Source organism: Epargyreus clarus, unplaced genomic scaffold (assembly GCF_041222505.1).
Source record: "Epargyreus clarus isolate Ecla_fem2 unplaced genomic scaffold, WU_Ecla_fem_2.2 ptg000032l, whole genome shotgun sequence".
In the NCBI taxonomy this organism is placed as follows: domain Eukaryota; kingdom Metazoa; phylum Arthropoda; class Insecta; order Lepidoptera; family Hesperiidae; genus Epargyreus; species Epargyreus clarus.
This window is the reverse complement of record NW_027332237.1, coordinates 7,238,869-7,255,332: the sequence shown is the minus strand read 5'-3', so window position 1 is coordinate 7,255,332 and position 16,464 is coordinate 7,238,869. Positions and strand designations below refer to the sequence as shown.

Genomic DNA, 16,464 nt, shown 5'->3' with positions numbered 1-16,464 from the left:
TGAGGAGCTGGCGGTGACGGAGAGCGAGCTCGACGGTGCCGTTAAGCGCATGTCGAAGCGAAATACTGCGCCGGGGCCGGACGGAATCCCATGGCAGGCTTGGGTCTTAGCGCTGACAGTGCTGGAGGGGAGGCTGCGAAGACTGTTCACCGCCTGCTTCCAGTACGGAAGTTTTCCGTCGGAGTGGAGGCGGGCGAGGTTAGTACTATTGCACAAACGGGACAAGCCTCGAGACTCTCCATCAGCGTACAGACCCATTTGCCTGTTGGACGAGGCGGGCAAGCTATTCGAGCGGATCATCTCCGCCCGGATTAGCCAGCATCTTGTATGCCACGGCCCGGACCTGTCCGAAAACCAGTTCGGCTTCCGGCAGCAGCGCTCGACTGTCGACGCGATCCTCCGAGTCCGCACGCTCTCAGAGCAGGCCATCTCCCAGGGTAGAGTAGTCTTGGCGGTTAGCCTTGATATAGTCAACGCTTTTAACTCTCTACCCTGGAGTGCGATTATGGACGGGCTGTCTGTCCATCAGGTGCCTTCCTATTTGCGGAATGTCCTGAAGGCGTATCTGTCGGACAGACGCGTCAGCTTCCCAGGCCGTTATGGGAGCGTTCGCGGGAGGAGCGTCGTGCGCGGGGTACCGCAGGGTTCGGTACTGGGGCCATTGCTGTGGAATATCGCTTACGACGCGGTGCTGAGAACGGTGCTCCCGGATGGAGTGAGCATCGTCTGCTATGCCGACGACACCCTCGTCCTCACCGAAGGGGAGTGTTTCAGCAGGACGGCTCGGCTAGCAGAGCTCGGGGTGGCACGCGTCGTAGAGAACATCCACAGGTTGGGCCTCCAGATAGCGTCCCATAAAACCGAGGCGATGTGGTTCCACGGCCGCAGGCCGAGTATCGTACCAGCTGAGACCTCAGTGCGTGTCGGTGATACGGACGTCCGGATAGGCAGGTACATGAAGTACCTTGGCCTAACACTGGACGGCCGCTGGCGCTTCAACGAGCACTTTGACCGTCTCGTCCCCCGGATTCATAAGGTAGCGGGTGCTATGCACAGACTGCTGCCAAATCTCGGGGGACCAAGGGAAGAAGTCCGCCGCCTCTACGCGGGTGTGATACGCTCGATCGCCCTCTACGGGGCGCCGGTATGGTCGGACAGGTTGTCTGGCTGCCGGCGTCTTGCGCGGAAACTTAACTCCGCGCAACGTACGATCGCGATCAGAGTCGCCCGGGGATATCGTACCATATCGTACGAGGCGGCGACAGTCCTGGGGCGGTTTCCGCCCCTAGACATTCTGGCGGATATGGATGCTCGGGTCTTTAATAAGATCCGCTTCCTCCGTCAGAGGACTGAACCCTTCACGGAAGAAACGGTCGAAGTGCTTCGGAGGAGAGCCAGGTGGCGCGCTCTGAGGTGCTGGCGAGATCGGCTATTGGAACCGCGTAACATACGCCAACGGGTGGTCGATGCTATCGTACCGAACTTTCGGGCTTGGCTCATTGCCAAAGGTCGTGTCACCTTCAGGTTGACCCAGATACTCACCGGACATGGCTGTTTCGGTGAGTATCTGAACAGGATACAGAGGGAGGAGACTGCCCAGTGCCATCATTGCGGGCACCACGAGGATTCCGCACAGCACACGCTGCAGTACTGCCCAGCGTGGGAGTCTCAGCGGCGGATCCTCGTGTCAAAAGTGGGACCGGACCTGTCTCCAGCCGCCATTGTTGGAGCGATGGTTCAGCGCAGCGAAGCCTGGGAAGGCATGATCACCTTCTGCGACATAGTCATGTCCGCGAAGGAAGACGCCGAGCGAGCTAGGGAGCGCGCTGAACCCGCTCGGAGGAGGAGTCGCCGCGGGCGTAGATAACGTCCACCGGCGCGGTGTCCCTGTAGTTCCGGGACCAGAATAGGGCTACGGTATCCCCTGCTTGTCGTAAGAGGCGACTAAAAGGGGCTTCCGGGGTTGCGGGCGGCAAGAGTGGGAGCTCGAACTGCCCGGCTAGTGACCCCGGGAAGGACGGCGGTATGTGTGGCCGCATACCGTCGTGCCCACCAGACGGTGTGGCGAGCGTCAAGCTCACCTGAGCAGAGCCCGATGGGGCAACGCGCTAAGAGGACTCCGGTTGCGTTCCTTTGGAGATCCCGGAGTTCTCTACGCAGCGCCGAGGACGGCCACCGGGGGGGTTTTAGTGCGGTAAGAATCCCACATAACCCCGTGCCGCTCCCACGGCATAGGGTACCTTTTGAAGGTTTCCCCCTCGTAACCAAAAAAAAAAAAAAAAAAAAAATCAAATAATTGCTCCCGTAGACCTTTCTCTACAGCTGTTTCGGTTTTATTTTCAAAATATAAATCGGATAAATCTTTATATCTGTTAATACCACTATATAAACTTTCAACTGATTTTCTTCTTTTCACGAGCACTTCATGAGCACAAGTCCTACTAAACGAGAAAAAACATTTGATTCTCTGAACGACACGCGAGGGAACTAGGAAACGCAAATAAAATGCAAATTACTAATGGAACTTTGTTTATTTCGATCGTAAGCTGCTATGAACAAAGAACATGCGTATGTTGCTCTTCAAATTGAAGTAGATGAGCTGTGTGCCTGGTGGTATTTGGTACCTGCTCACGGATATGTAACCACCATAGGTAAGAGAATAAGATTGGAGTCCCAATTGAGGTCATCCACATATGCATTAATATTCTTCTGATTAATTTAGACTCCACGTGACTATTGCCTCTGACTTTAAATAAAGTCTGACTTTAAAAAAATAATACTGTAGCGCTTAACAATGCTGTTATAGGACCGAAACAGGCAACGTACTTCTCCCGTGTTGGAAAAATGAAGAATTCTACATTTCCAACAAATAGTAAAAAAAGTTTGTTACACACTTAAGACCAATCTATCCAATGTTTTGCCTACCAAAGGTCGAAATTTGACAATTTCTTCAAAGCAAATTCTCTAATTTTGATCGGCCTACCAATATTCGCTTTGGACAAGAGCGACTTTATGTAACACATATTTTTTTCATTTAAACGATGTAACACATATTTGTTTTTCAATTTCAATTTGCATGTAACAAATGATTGATTTACTTCAAACCGGAACTTTCCTTTCTTAAGGAATTTCTGCTTCATATTTGTTCTATGGTATGATCTGGAGCTCGTAGCCTTTGCATCTCACGACGACGCGTTGATCAATCAATTTTGGTTCTTAAGCTAATATTAGTAAGGGTTAGCGAGGTGCCTTAGTAAATTAGAGCCATAACAATTTATCAATGTCAGCCCCGTTTAGCAATAAAGCTCGACTTGAGTAGATACTTAATTTTGTTCTTGTTGTGTATGTTTTGCTAAATAAAGGTATTTCTGAGCCCAAATATTGTACGTTATACATGAATTTCTATGGAAATTCCTAATTACTTCCTTGTGTTTTCTTGTCATTACATAAAGTACTTATAATTCTCAGGAGTCACAACGCATCTGTGATCGACTTCAAGTGGAACCTGTTCAATATTGAGTTAGTTTCAGGATATTTCAGATGTCCATAGCGGCAGATTACGTTTGCATTTTTTTTATAATACAGAAGTAGCAGACGAGCATGCAGCCCACCTCATGGTAAGTGGCTACTGCCGCCCATGGGCATCTGTAATCAACCCCAGATAGGATTAGATATTCCTATCTGAGGTCGGCCACAGATGCGCCGCTACCCCTGAGGACTAAGCTGGAACGCCTCGGAAAAGTATGTCTCCCTTACCACACCCTTCAAAACGGCACACAGTAGCTCCTAACACTGCTGTTATTAGGCAGCAGTAGGTGTGGCGGTAGTGCCGCCGGAGTCGACCCACAAAGGGTTCTACCATCTTAAAAGCTCTCATCTTCAATCTTGCATCTTCAATCTCATAAAAATCCTTTTGGTTTTTTGTGGGATTTGCACCAGATGAGTTACTAAATGTTGAAACTTTGTTGAAATGTTTATTTTCGATTACGGAGATGAACTATAGCAAGTTGTAACTTTTTTAAATTTACCAATTGAAGGAATTGTAATGTGTAAACTAACTAACTAACTAAACTAACGTCTCATTCTTGTAACTAACTCTTGTAAGTTGTACCTTACATTACCTTTTAGCCCCATCGTCCCCACCTCTCGGCGTGCAATTGGAACAAACAGACTCACCAGGGGAGCTCAGGGCGAAATGGATACCACCTCCAGCAGACACACATAATGGCCTCATTCTAGGATACCGATTAAGAGCTGTACCCCAACTTAGTGGAATACAAGGTATAATATTGTACTGATAGTATTAATTTTTATCACACCAGAATAATAAAACATTTTTAAAATTTAAAAAAATGGATGGGTAACCATTTGTGGAAATACGTGCGCCGCCGTACTTCGGACGATTTAAGCCCTCGGTGTCCGCTGTTATAATTGGATACCAATAATTAAGTCTTATCGCAGGCATTATGAGTATTTGGAAAATATTCTATCCTAACCTAAGAATAAGACCTAAATACATATATACTTCTCTCCTATCCACATTTTAGCAATATTTCTCGAAGTTCCGTTCGCCTTCTCTAATGAATTTAGTCGTAATTCATCTGTCATTGATGATGACTTTAGGTCGAAAATAATTTGGTCCATAACGATTCTACTTGAATTGTTGACTTCATAATAAGTCTACATTATAAATCAATTTCAATTTTGTTTGATATGTATTTGAATATCGATTTGCCTTGACAGATACTCAAGAAGCCAGTGATAAAATTATCAAAACGTCGTCTTTATACTCAAAACAAGAGACTGTGATAACGGGATTATTAAAAGGAGTTCGGTGAGATTTTTTTTATGTATGTTAGATTGTAGAATTTCATTTAGTAGTAAACGTAGATAGAATTATAGGAGTCAACTGTTATTGACTCTGCCTATTGGTGAGTGGTCACTTTTTTCCTTATAATCTAAGAGTAACAGACGAGCATGCAGTCCACCCGATGTGGACTTCATGCTACTAGTAAGTGGTTACAACCGCCCATGAATATCTGTAACAACCCAAGATGAGATTAGATATCTACTTGAGGTCACCCACTGATGCACTAGAGGTGCCCCTGAGGGCTAAGCTGGAACATACGTATGTTTTTCTTACATTCCACCGCCTACAAACCAGAACATAGTAGAGCTTAACTATCAGGTAAGAAGTAAAAATAGGTAAGGTGGTATTGCCACTGGAAGACTGTTCTACCATCTTCATAAAAGTGTGTTTCAAGTATTTCTTCCTTGCCATGTCTAACCAACACATATCATCGTTTTACAGACAGAATATGTGACGTCGTCAGTGCCACAATCGTAGGGCTGTATCACTTTAACATACCTTTCAAATATTATATTCCTGCTTTAATGCGTTTGCCTATTTTAAAAGCTACTGAAAAACTTTTGAAGTTTCATATTTAAGACTCTTTGTATTTGTATGTGTTTAGGTACGCGGTCTCAATAGCAGCCTTCAACAGTGCGGGAAATGGACCTTTTTCAATACCCTTATTTCAAGACACGAGGGAAGGAGGTAATAAATTTATTTACATGTTCATTTTATTTATGTCTTTGTTATCAAAGTAGTATATTATAGTAGAATATGCAATAATGATCTCGTATATAATTAAGTCTTCAGTATAATTTCAAACAATAATTTATTTCGTTATGCATCAAAATATGTTAACCTTTAAATTAATCAGTAAATTAGTTACGATAGACGGACATACAGACAGTTAGATTTTATAAGGGTTCTGTTTTGCCAGAACCCTAAAACTATAAAGTTATACGATATTGATGAGTAACATTTCTCAATCAAATATCAGTATTCATTGGGATTGAGGAAATACGTTCATGAATATAAAAATGTACATAAGAACATTTTTTTTCCTTAAGATTTAAGAAGTTAAAAGAAAACCGTAAATCCGATCTTAAATTAATGTCTCTCAAAAAAGATAAATGTCATAATATTCAACGCCATCTTATTGTTCGTATAATTGCTTCTCACTTTCTAATTTAAATCATTCCTTTCAGTACGTAATTATTACTTAGTGTCTATGTATCTTATTAAATATTGCAATTGCTAGGGTTCCATAACCAAAAGGAAAAAGAGGGACCCTAATTACTAAGCTTTCGTTACTAAACGTATATTCGTTTGTCCGTCGCTAGCATTTATCTCCTGAATCGTAATAGATAGTCATTTGATATTTTTACAGATTATGTATAACGGTGGCGGTTATTTTTCTGTGTTCTTCACTTTATCTATTAAATTGTAACAGGTAGAAAGTTCAAATTTCTACAATGCATCCTCTTGTATGGCTTCTATGGCATAGAGTTTTACTTACTTATAAAGAAATACTTAAATATAATTATCAATTTTTCGTTCGTTAAGAGAATTGCAATTCCGTCTCAAATAAATGCCCCCAAAAAAGATAAATTTCCAAATTTTCAACGCCATCTTATTGTTCGTATAATTGCTTCTCATTTTCTAATTTAAATCATTCCTTTCAGTACGTAATTAACGCTGAAAGCCAAATGCAGTTAAGAGTTCCGTCACTTCATTTTTGTCATTTGTATTCAAAGTGAAATCGTTTTGAAGAATTCAATTGCAGATTGAATATTTAAAATTTCGTAGGTTATGTGGTATCTGATTAATAATAATCTACACTGACTGATAGACAAACATATAACTGAATTTTGTAGTTAAACCCCATATAAAATACCCATTAAATTTGTAATGAGATTTCTTCAAATTATGTCTGATAGTATTAAAAACTTGTATTACCATCGTTTCTCGTTTGTTCCAAATTGTTCCAACTGAATCAATCTGACCGTTCAAAGTGTGTAAAAATCGAGTTCAAAGATTCCACTACATACCCAGATACATACATACAGGTCAAACTAATAAAAGCGTAGTAAAGAGTGAAAATCAGTGTGAATTCTTAGCAAGTCTTCAGTGATTACATCCAAATGAAAAGATTATGACCACCACTGTTTTTTAATATACAAGATACTGTTAAATAGAACTAAATTTTTGAATTCGATTAAGGATTTCACTAATCAGATTATCTACTAGTAACAGATTTTAGACTATTCATGTAAATACGAGTATATATTTTACATATTTCTTTTCCTCGTATTGAATCCGTTATGTAAAATGTTCAATTTTTTTCGAACCTTGATAGTATTTTAAAACCTATCTTGATCACATAATCCTTATTTCAAAATAATAGCCCCAGAAGAAGGCCCAACGTCCGTGGAATGCGGAGGTGTGACGTCAACAGCGCTCAGAGTCAGCTGGCAACCCATACCACCTCACAAACAAGCGGGTGCGCTTATTGGCTACACCGTGCTGTATGCTGCTCAAGGTAAGTTTAGTAGATTGTCCCTGTAGTTCCGGGACCAGAATAGGGCTACGGTATCCTCTGCCTGTCGTAAGAGGCGACTAAAAGGGGGCTTCCGGGGTTGCGGACGGCAAAAGTGGGAGCTCAAACCGCTCGGCCAGCGACCCCGGGAAGGACGGCGGTATGTGTGGTCGCATACCGTCGTGTACACCAGACGGTGTGGTGAGCATCAAGCTCACCTGGGCGGAGCCCGACGGGGCACAGCGCTAAGAGGACTCCGGTTGCGTTCCGTTGGAGATCCCGGAGTCCTCTACGCAGCGCCGAGGACGGCCACCGGGGGGGATTTAGTGCGGTAAGAGTCCCACATAACCCCGTGTCGCTCCCACGGCACCGGGTATCTTTTGAAGGTTTCCCCCTCGTTAACAAAAAAAAAAAAAAAATGGTAAGTTTAGTAGATAGGACGGGTAGAAGTGACATCAGGCGTGGACGCCACGTTTACGGTGCTTAGATTAGGGGAACCCAAAAATAATTTTAAGACACGAGACAGGTTGGAAATTAGCGAGATTCAAATTAACTTTTTGTACGATTTTAATGTCTTTATTATACCTGGTACCTAAGTATGGATATGTACATGTCTTAATATGCCCTTTAAACGAGAATACACTATCGCTACACTGCTATATAGTGGACAAAATAAATAATATTGTTGTAACGTAAACTATTTTCTCTTTAACTTTTTTCATATAGAACATGCAGAAGCGACGTCAATCTCGGGGCCATTTTTTTACATTATTCAAATATATTTTTATTGTAATTTTTATGTATCCCAACTTCTGGACTATGTAGTTAAACATATTGTACATTTTGCTATATTGTAATATTTGCCGAATTTTTCACTACATATAAATGCTTGACAGGTCGTCAATGGCAAAATGCGACGTCACCAGTGACTGAACTCCGTCTCCAAGGGCTCCATAAGTATGCAAATTATACTGTGAAAGTCGCCGGCTTCTCTAACTACGGGACCGGGCCCTACTCCTTCCCTATCGTATGTTCCACACTTCAGGATGGTAATTAACTAATTTAACTAATAACTATCTTAGAATTTATTGATTAACTTAGAGAGATTCTACTACGTAGTGGAAATCATTGATGGAATATATAATGATGATATAATATATGATGATGATGGTAATAGATCGGACATAAGGAGGATTATCATCCACGAGTTATTACCAATCCTTACTTCCTTACTAATATTATAAATCCGAAAATAACTCTGTCTGTCTGTCTGTCTGGTTGTCTCTTCTTCACAACCCATCCAAACCCCTGAACCGATTCTAATGAAATTTTGTACAAAGATAGTCTGAGACCCGAGAAAGGACGTAGGATAGTTTTTATCCCGGAAATCCCACGGGAACTAGGGATGGCGATCTAAGATCGACTAATCGGAGAATCGATATTTTGTACCCAAAACATCGATTATTTTAATCGATATTAGTAAGGATTGAATCGTAAACTGTGCAATTGATCAAGAGATCTGATCTTTAGCAAAATTGAAGGTACGAATTTTCATTTTTATGTATGTTAGTATGTAATGTTATTTTCTTTTAAACGCGGGCGAAGCCGCGGGCAAAAACTAGTCGGTTGGTCATTCTAAAACACATGTGAAACGTTAATCCGAAATGGTATAAGCAACAAGCGGTCCATGTATGTATCTCTCGTTTCGAATCTGAGATAAAAACCTAGACATATTATTACATTATCTGTGATTATGTGGTATTATGTGCATATTACAAGATAATGGCTACTTGGAAGCTCATAAGTTATATTTATACACATTGCAAACATCTTTGAGCTCTTTTAATAAGTAAAACAATTTTAGTAATAAACCTTCTTTAAAACGGTCATTATTTTGAAATTTAATTTAAACGCTAATAAAGAAAGTAATAAAGCGAATGTTTTAAATAATTAAAATGACCGGAAGAATTAACCTCAACATAATAAACGAATTTGCATTATATTATTATAATATAATTAATTTGTAACATTAATTAGTTATAATAATATAAAACTTAATGTGATATGTACTATCATTAAAGGCTAAAGATTTTATGAACATCCTATCCATAATATTATGACATATTGGTCATTAAGGCTTAGAACACACGGAGCGGTCTTCCGCGTCCACGAGCGGACGAGAAATATGTTTGTCATTGGTTTTGAAAAACGCACGTAAAATATGAAAACAAAGTTATCACTTTCAAAACAAAAGCTATTACGAATCCGCACACGAGGCGGACGAAAAACGCTCCGTGAGACCTCACTCTAAGACTTTGTACAGTACCGGACGCCCCAGCGGAGATAAAGCTACTGTCACAGTCGTCAGCTGTACTGCTGGTCAGCTGGAAGAAGCCTAAGCAACCGAACGGAAGACTACTTCATTATACGGTTTACTGCAAGCCGACGTCTAGGTAAGTGCGAAGTGTTAGAATTAGAAATTAATTTTAACATGTCATTGTGTGCATTTTTGTTTGAGTTTAAAGAGTATATTTTGAATAGTTTCACAAGCTTATTAACTGAAAAATATTTACATATAAAATAAAAAATAACTTATTTACAAAATTTACATATATACAAAAATGAAAAACAAAAACACTACCATAAAAAATATGTGCGATTGTCTTTGTGTCTTTCTAGTAATTTTCGCATCTTTGAGTAAAATATTTTGTAAACTCCGATTAATCTAATCTCATTATATACAAATTATTAACCTGTATAAGGTACGTTGATAAATTACTCTACTACTAATTTATTACTATTCTTAAGCTTTTTTTATATAACTCTGTTGTATATATGATCAGAATTTTCAAGTCAGTTGCTGATGATTGCAACTCCTTTACACTAAAACGTAATACCTCGAACAAAATCGAATTTGTTTTACAAAACAGACCACAGCAATGACACATTTATAAAGTAGAAACACATGTGGCGATTGTGCCACTTGGACGTTTCTTTATTATCTAGAAAACTTTTCCAACAGCAACGATGGACCCCAAGTCTTTCGAGCAGATACCGAACCAAACTCAGATGCGTACGAAAGAACCCAAACCATGGAGCTGAAGGGACTTTACGAAGGGCGACAGTATGATGTGTGGGTGACGGCCAGCACGGCGGTAGGGGAAGGGCCTGAGAGCAAAAGGGTTACAAATACCCCATCGCAGAGAGGTAAGAAATATTTCATACATTTCTGATAATGTGATTGTGATAATTTACCGATAAGATATTCTTAGTACCTACCACTATGATGACTTACATAATTACATACTACTTAAGCTTAATAATGGCTTAATACCTACATTTGTCTCACATACAGAATTCAGGTAGATAAATTCCCAGCGTAGCATAAATGTAAATAGTAAACTTAATTGGTCACTCCTGGTTATTTATGTTCAGCTAAGGTTAATTAAGAGGTTCACTTTATATGTACTTTGTTGTACTCCTAAAATAAATACACCGCAAGTACTTTTACATACGTTATATGTAAAAGTACTTGCGGATACACTTTAAAAGTATAACCCCGTGTAAAAACTGAGAACTCCCAACTACATAACGATTTCATGGATATTCTGTAGGCCTTTTGTTATTCAATTCTAATAGGTTACTCCTACCTGATGTTGATGAAAAATTGCGACAATTTCACATCGAACAACGAACACATTACATCAATCGACATCATCCTCTTCGGATCTTCTACTAACTTGAAAATAACGTTAACCATGCGCACAATTCCTCACTCTCAACACTTTTTCAGTGGTAGCAGGAGTGGCCTCTCTAGGTGGTGAAGTGACGGTGGCTGTACGGAACTCCCTACTTCTCGAGTGCAAGAGTGTTGGTTCTCCACCGCCCAGGACGGTGTGGTACCACAACCAGAACATAATCACTCATCATCCACGGTTTACGAGGAACAGAGATGACAGCTTGCTGATAAAAAGTGAGTCGATGATGGTTTTTATTTAGGTAAGGCAAGGTAACTAAACGGAATCTTAAGAGGCCCAATGTAGAAACATATGATTTATTTAATCTGTATATATCTGATAATAATATAAAGAAAAAAAGCACAAACTCTGCGCCCAACCTTCAGACAGTCAGATAAACAACTTGTATTTTATTGTAAGTTATCCCTTCGTCCACCATCACCACCACTTCATCCACTTCTATGACACATGGTATTTCAATGACGTAAAACATCTAAGCAGAAATAATAGTATATCCAAATCCGTTCTGTCATCAGCTATTCAAAGTTTAATGTTGAAAAACATATATCCTAATAATAATAATACTACGTAACTTATAAATATTTTCTTTATATTTGGACAATTTGTTTTATGATCCACCTGTAGCACTTTACACATGGCAACATACAAATACATATGTATACATACGCAAAAACATAAAAAATATCAGCAATTATCAATATTTCTATTAACATTACCTTAGCATTCCTCAAACCTTATTCCTTAAATTCGTACGTATTTCTCAATTTATCATAGAAAATAGAAAATAGAACTTCCAACCCACAAATTGATTTTAACCTCAAAGAGAAATACCGAGAAACTGATGAGCCGTCAAGATATGGAAGCGATATCGCAAATCAAGAAACTTCAATGCGGGAAGGGTCCCATTGCCTTTATTGACATCAAACCCTTCAACCCCGTATCTCAAAGTTTATCGACATCTGACGCTTTCATATTTTTAACCCTCGGCGGTGCTACGTTGCTTTCTTTCTTTTGGAATTTATTTTCACTTTTTCTCTGAATCTTTTCTTGAATAATCATGGTAATAAATTTAATCGGTTATGGACTTTGAGTTAGAAGATTATTTTTAACGCCAATAAAGTAAAGTAAAGTAAAGTTGTGTAAAATTTATAAGTTATACAATGTGTTAGCTAGAGAAGTCCTAGAGGGTACTAGATTAGAATCGAACTCTGATCTGTAGCTCCAGACGTCAAAAGTCATAATAATAGCCATGAGCTACGATACTCATTTTGATTCGATTTCAGGTATGGAGTACCGTCAGGTATGGTCCAAAGTACCGATACAGGTGTACACAAACACATGTATGTCTGTGGATTTTTTTACATCAGAATTTGAAGTAATTTATTATTGTTGTCATATTTCCTTTTATTCATTTCATCCGGTTTCATCTTAGAAGTCATAAAAGCCCATGAAAAGAAATTTAATGCAAATGACTAAACTCCCAATCCAGTATGAGAGCTTATCAGACCTTTAAAAGTAGTAGAGTTTTTGTTATGTATTTTAAGGAATATAAAAACGTATACACGCTAAAATGAAAGTATCATATCATAGTCGTAAAAGTGTAACATACCGTAAACATAGCGAGTCATAAAATACAAATTCGTTCAAAATCGTGGACTTAAATTCCAACCTAGATCTACAGTTTAATAGACCAACCATTTTCTGCTGGATTACTTTACTAGATTTCACACATACTAATTACTTAATAATTTTGCTGTAGATTTCCTAATGGCATCTTAGTAGATGAAAACATGCTGATATTTTACCATTTACGAGATCTGATGGTCGAGCTTTTTTTAATGGATCGTAATTTGGTGATCGATCAAAGTAAATTATTGACGAACGATGATGATGATGGATTTAGATAACTGGTTTTCGAGAAGAAACGTTAACACCGCAGTTTAGAACCTTAAACTAACCTAACCTAAACAACTGATGCCGGTTATTAATAATTCACATATATTTTTTTTTTCACCAAAAATGGAAATTACATAATTTCTTTTATATGAATAATCCAACTTTTTGTCATGCACCGAACTTTGCTTAAAAGGTACAACATTGTTTATATTAGGTATTAATAACAGATATTTTATACGCTAAAAGTCTTTATCTCAGCACTACATTTATTGTATCCTTATTTTCCGCTATAAAATCCTTATGCGTAAGATTAAGATTCTTAGGCGTTGGAACGTCAGTTTCATATCATCGTCGTAAAATATAAAGTATCGTAAACGTAAAAAGGCAGCCATCGTAACACCCAAGAGCATCACTATCCTATCTGCCCATCATTTTTTTTTCCACACAAGATGGTTGATAGGAAACTCTGTTTTCATGTAATAAACTAGCTGTATCTTTTTTTATATATAATATAGAAGTAGCATGCGGTCCATCTGATGGTAAGTGGCTACTGCTTCCCCCTGGACATCTGTCATCAACCCCAGATACGATTAGATATTTCTATCCGAGGTGGGCTACAGATGCACTGCTACCCCTGAGGACTAAGCTGAAACGCCTCGGAAAAGTATGTCTCCCTTACCGCACCTGTTATGAGGCTAAATAGGTGTGGCGGTGGTGCCGCCGCAGTCACACCACAATGGGGCTACCACATGAATCAATGCTAGTGAAATATCACAGTCGAACTTCTTTAAACTAGTATATAACCAAGTTCCTCTTCCAGGTATAGACCAAGCCCTCGGTGGCAACTACACATGCTTGGCCAAGAACCTCTACGGGTCGGACTCCGTGGTATATACGGTGAGGGTTCTACCCCTACCGGACCCACCTTCGTTAAGAGCAACCCCGTACAAAGACTCCATTGTTGTGGAATGGGATGAAATCAGGATCACCAACGATTCTATGGCGTATGGAATAAGTAAGTATTTTGGTTTTCATATGAAATTTATTTATTATGTTACACCAACAAAATAAACACTATTATTAGGTAAATGTACAAAAAGCAGTAAGATACAGGTACAAGTTGTATTTTTATATAGTTGTACAATTGAAGTAGGAAACTAGCGTACAGTATATCGGATGGTAATTGATTACTATCAATGGAAGATTTAATCTCAAATAGATTTTTTTTCTATTCCTACATCGACCACAAATGTGGACTTAATACTAAGATGGAGTCTCTGCTGTCAGAATAAGTGGTTGACCCTGTCGTTTGCATTGGTACATTTTGCGCATGCTTAAAAAAGCCGGGAAACCCTTAGTCAGTCTAGTCATCACAGTTTCAAGGAATTTTCCCTTATCGTTGAAGCTTTATTTATTTCTATAGTAAACATAATTAAAAAAAATTATAGGATTCTCACATGAAAACATAAACTCCGAAATGTAAGCAATGACGACTCACGTGGTGGAGCGATTACCATACCAGTCTGACGCGCAGAGGGTTCCGGATTCGATTCCCGACCGGACATGTATCTAAATGATGAATTTAGATTTCTATTAAATTCTGAGTCTGGGTGTTTGTGTGTTTGTCTATGTGTGTGTGCCTATGACACCCACGACCCATGGAATCCTAGTGTAGGGCTGTGAGTGTAAAAATGTATATAACGGTTTAATAACATTTAGCTCACAACTATAATAAGAAACAAGAGTAGATACAAGGACAGCAATAATTACTTTCTTATCGATTCGATAAATATTTACATACTATTCAAACAACTACGAAGCTCCACTTCGCAATCTCGATTACTTATTCAAATGAAACTCTTATACAGTCGCCGTTATCGATAATCGATCGACTTCCAGACTTAATAAGCAGTCTGGATGGAGATTAAATTGTCGGCCATCTTATTTTTAAGAATTTATTCGGACCTCCTTATTATCTAGCATTTAATTTGTTTGAAAGCGCTTTTGTAGTATTGAAATTTTATCGATTGTCGGATCAAATATCAGATTTTGTCGTCATTGAAATAAAACAGAATGTAATTCATGTAAGCCTATGGAGGTATTTACAAATTGTCAGTTAATTTGTTTCTTACGCTTTTATCAGATTGTAAAATACATATCATTGACCCATTTCTGTCCCACTGAATCTTCTATTAGAGTGAGGATTTAAGTCATCATCCGCCACACTGTCCAAATACGGATTGGTAGACTTCACGGATTTGTGATTTTTTGTGCAAAACTATAAGGCATGTCGGTGTAAGCTTGATACTTACTATGTTGCTTTTATGTACAGTGCAACCGCCCAAAAAATAGTTATAAGCAAAAATATTGTGACGGGTTATAATAGACATCAGTACGCAATAGGCAAGCACAAGTGCCGCACGTGCGGAATTATCATTATTAATCATTATCATTTTACATATAGATCCTCAATAAAATCATATGTCAACAATGATCAGTTTATTATTTATAAGGGTGACATAAACCTTACATTTTGTCATAGTTTACCTTCACCGTTTAAGCAAATGTTGTTAAGTTTCTAATATGTACCCTTAGCATGAGTTTTTACGTTTTAACAAAAATGTCTGTTTTGGTATTTGTTTATGTAGTTGTATTCAGCACCCCTAGCGGATTGTATTAGAACAGATTGGAAATATATGGGAAATACGTGAACTTGTTTTTGTTCACGTATTTTTGTAAAACAGTAATTTTTGTCAAAACGTAAAAACTCATACTAAGCGTATTGGACGTAACTTGAAAATATAAGATACGCGTTTAATTTCGCATTCAGAACAAAAAAAATCAAAATCAAAAAGACCTAATTTACATCCATTGATGTTAGTGTAAACGGCCGAATTTCTAACCTCTAGGCCAGTCTAGGCTATAGCTTAGCTATAGCTTAGTGGTTATATTTTGTACTAGATTTTACTCCTCATAAAGTAAGTCTTAAAATGCCTATAAAACAAAGTTCTAAAATATCGATCGGTACTTTATACCTCCTAAACTAAATTTCGACGTATCTAGCAGTTTTGGACGTTCTCAGAACAAGGTCTACCCTAATTGGCACCACTCAAACCGGTCCTGTGCCCTAAATTAAACTTGCTCAAAGTGAAAATTTAGATGTTGCTGAAACTAAATTTGCATTATGCCAACCGTTTTACCAAGTCCGATAGTTATAATAGATTCAAGATATAAGTACAACTTAAATAAGTACATATTTGCCTTTTATTACCTTCATTATCATTACATATATCCCGTTATTAGATGTTATTTATTATATTTTACTATATCACAACCAAAAACAAGTTATACATTACGAAACAGATAAAGTAATAAAAAATGTATTTTTTCATTTTTTGTAAATTGTAATTGTTTGTTGGATA

The 16,464-nt window shown here is 38.7% G+C and overlaps 1 protein-coding gene across 1 annotated transcript in view; it reads left to right on the top strand.

Annotated features, from left to right (window-relative positions):
- Positions 1–16,464, top strand: part of LOC140755097 (cell adhesion molecule Dscam2) — a 92,155-nt gene that overhangs the window by 50,383 nt on the left and 25,308 nt on the right. Inside the window, exons 16-24 of the mRNA XM_073090294.1 lie at positions 4,129–4,281; positions 4,744–4,834; positions 5,475–5,557; positions 7,257–7,391; positions 8,285–8,437; positions 9,712–9,841; positions 10,411–10,595; positions 11,182–11,361; positions 13,863–14,057. Coding sequence (XP_072946395.1) covers positions 4,129–4,281; positions 4,744–4,834; positions 5,475–5,557; positions 7,257–7,391; positions 8,285–8,437; positions 9,712–9,841; positions 10,411–10,595; positions 11,182–11,361; positions 13,863–14,057 — 1,305 coding nt within the window. The remainder of the gene's footprint in view (positions 1–4,128; positions 4,282–4,743; positions 4,835–5,474; positions 5,558–7,256; positions 7,392–8,284; positions 8,438–9,711; positions 9,842–10,410; positions 10,596–11,181; positions 11,362–13,862; positions 14,058–16,464) is intronic.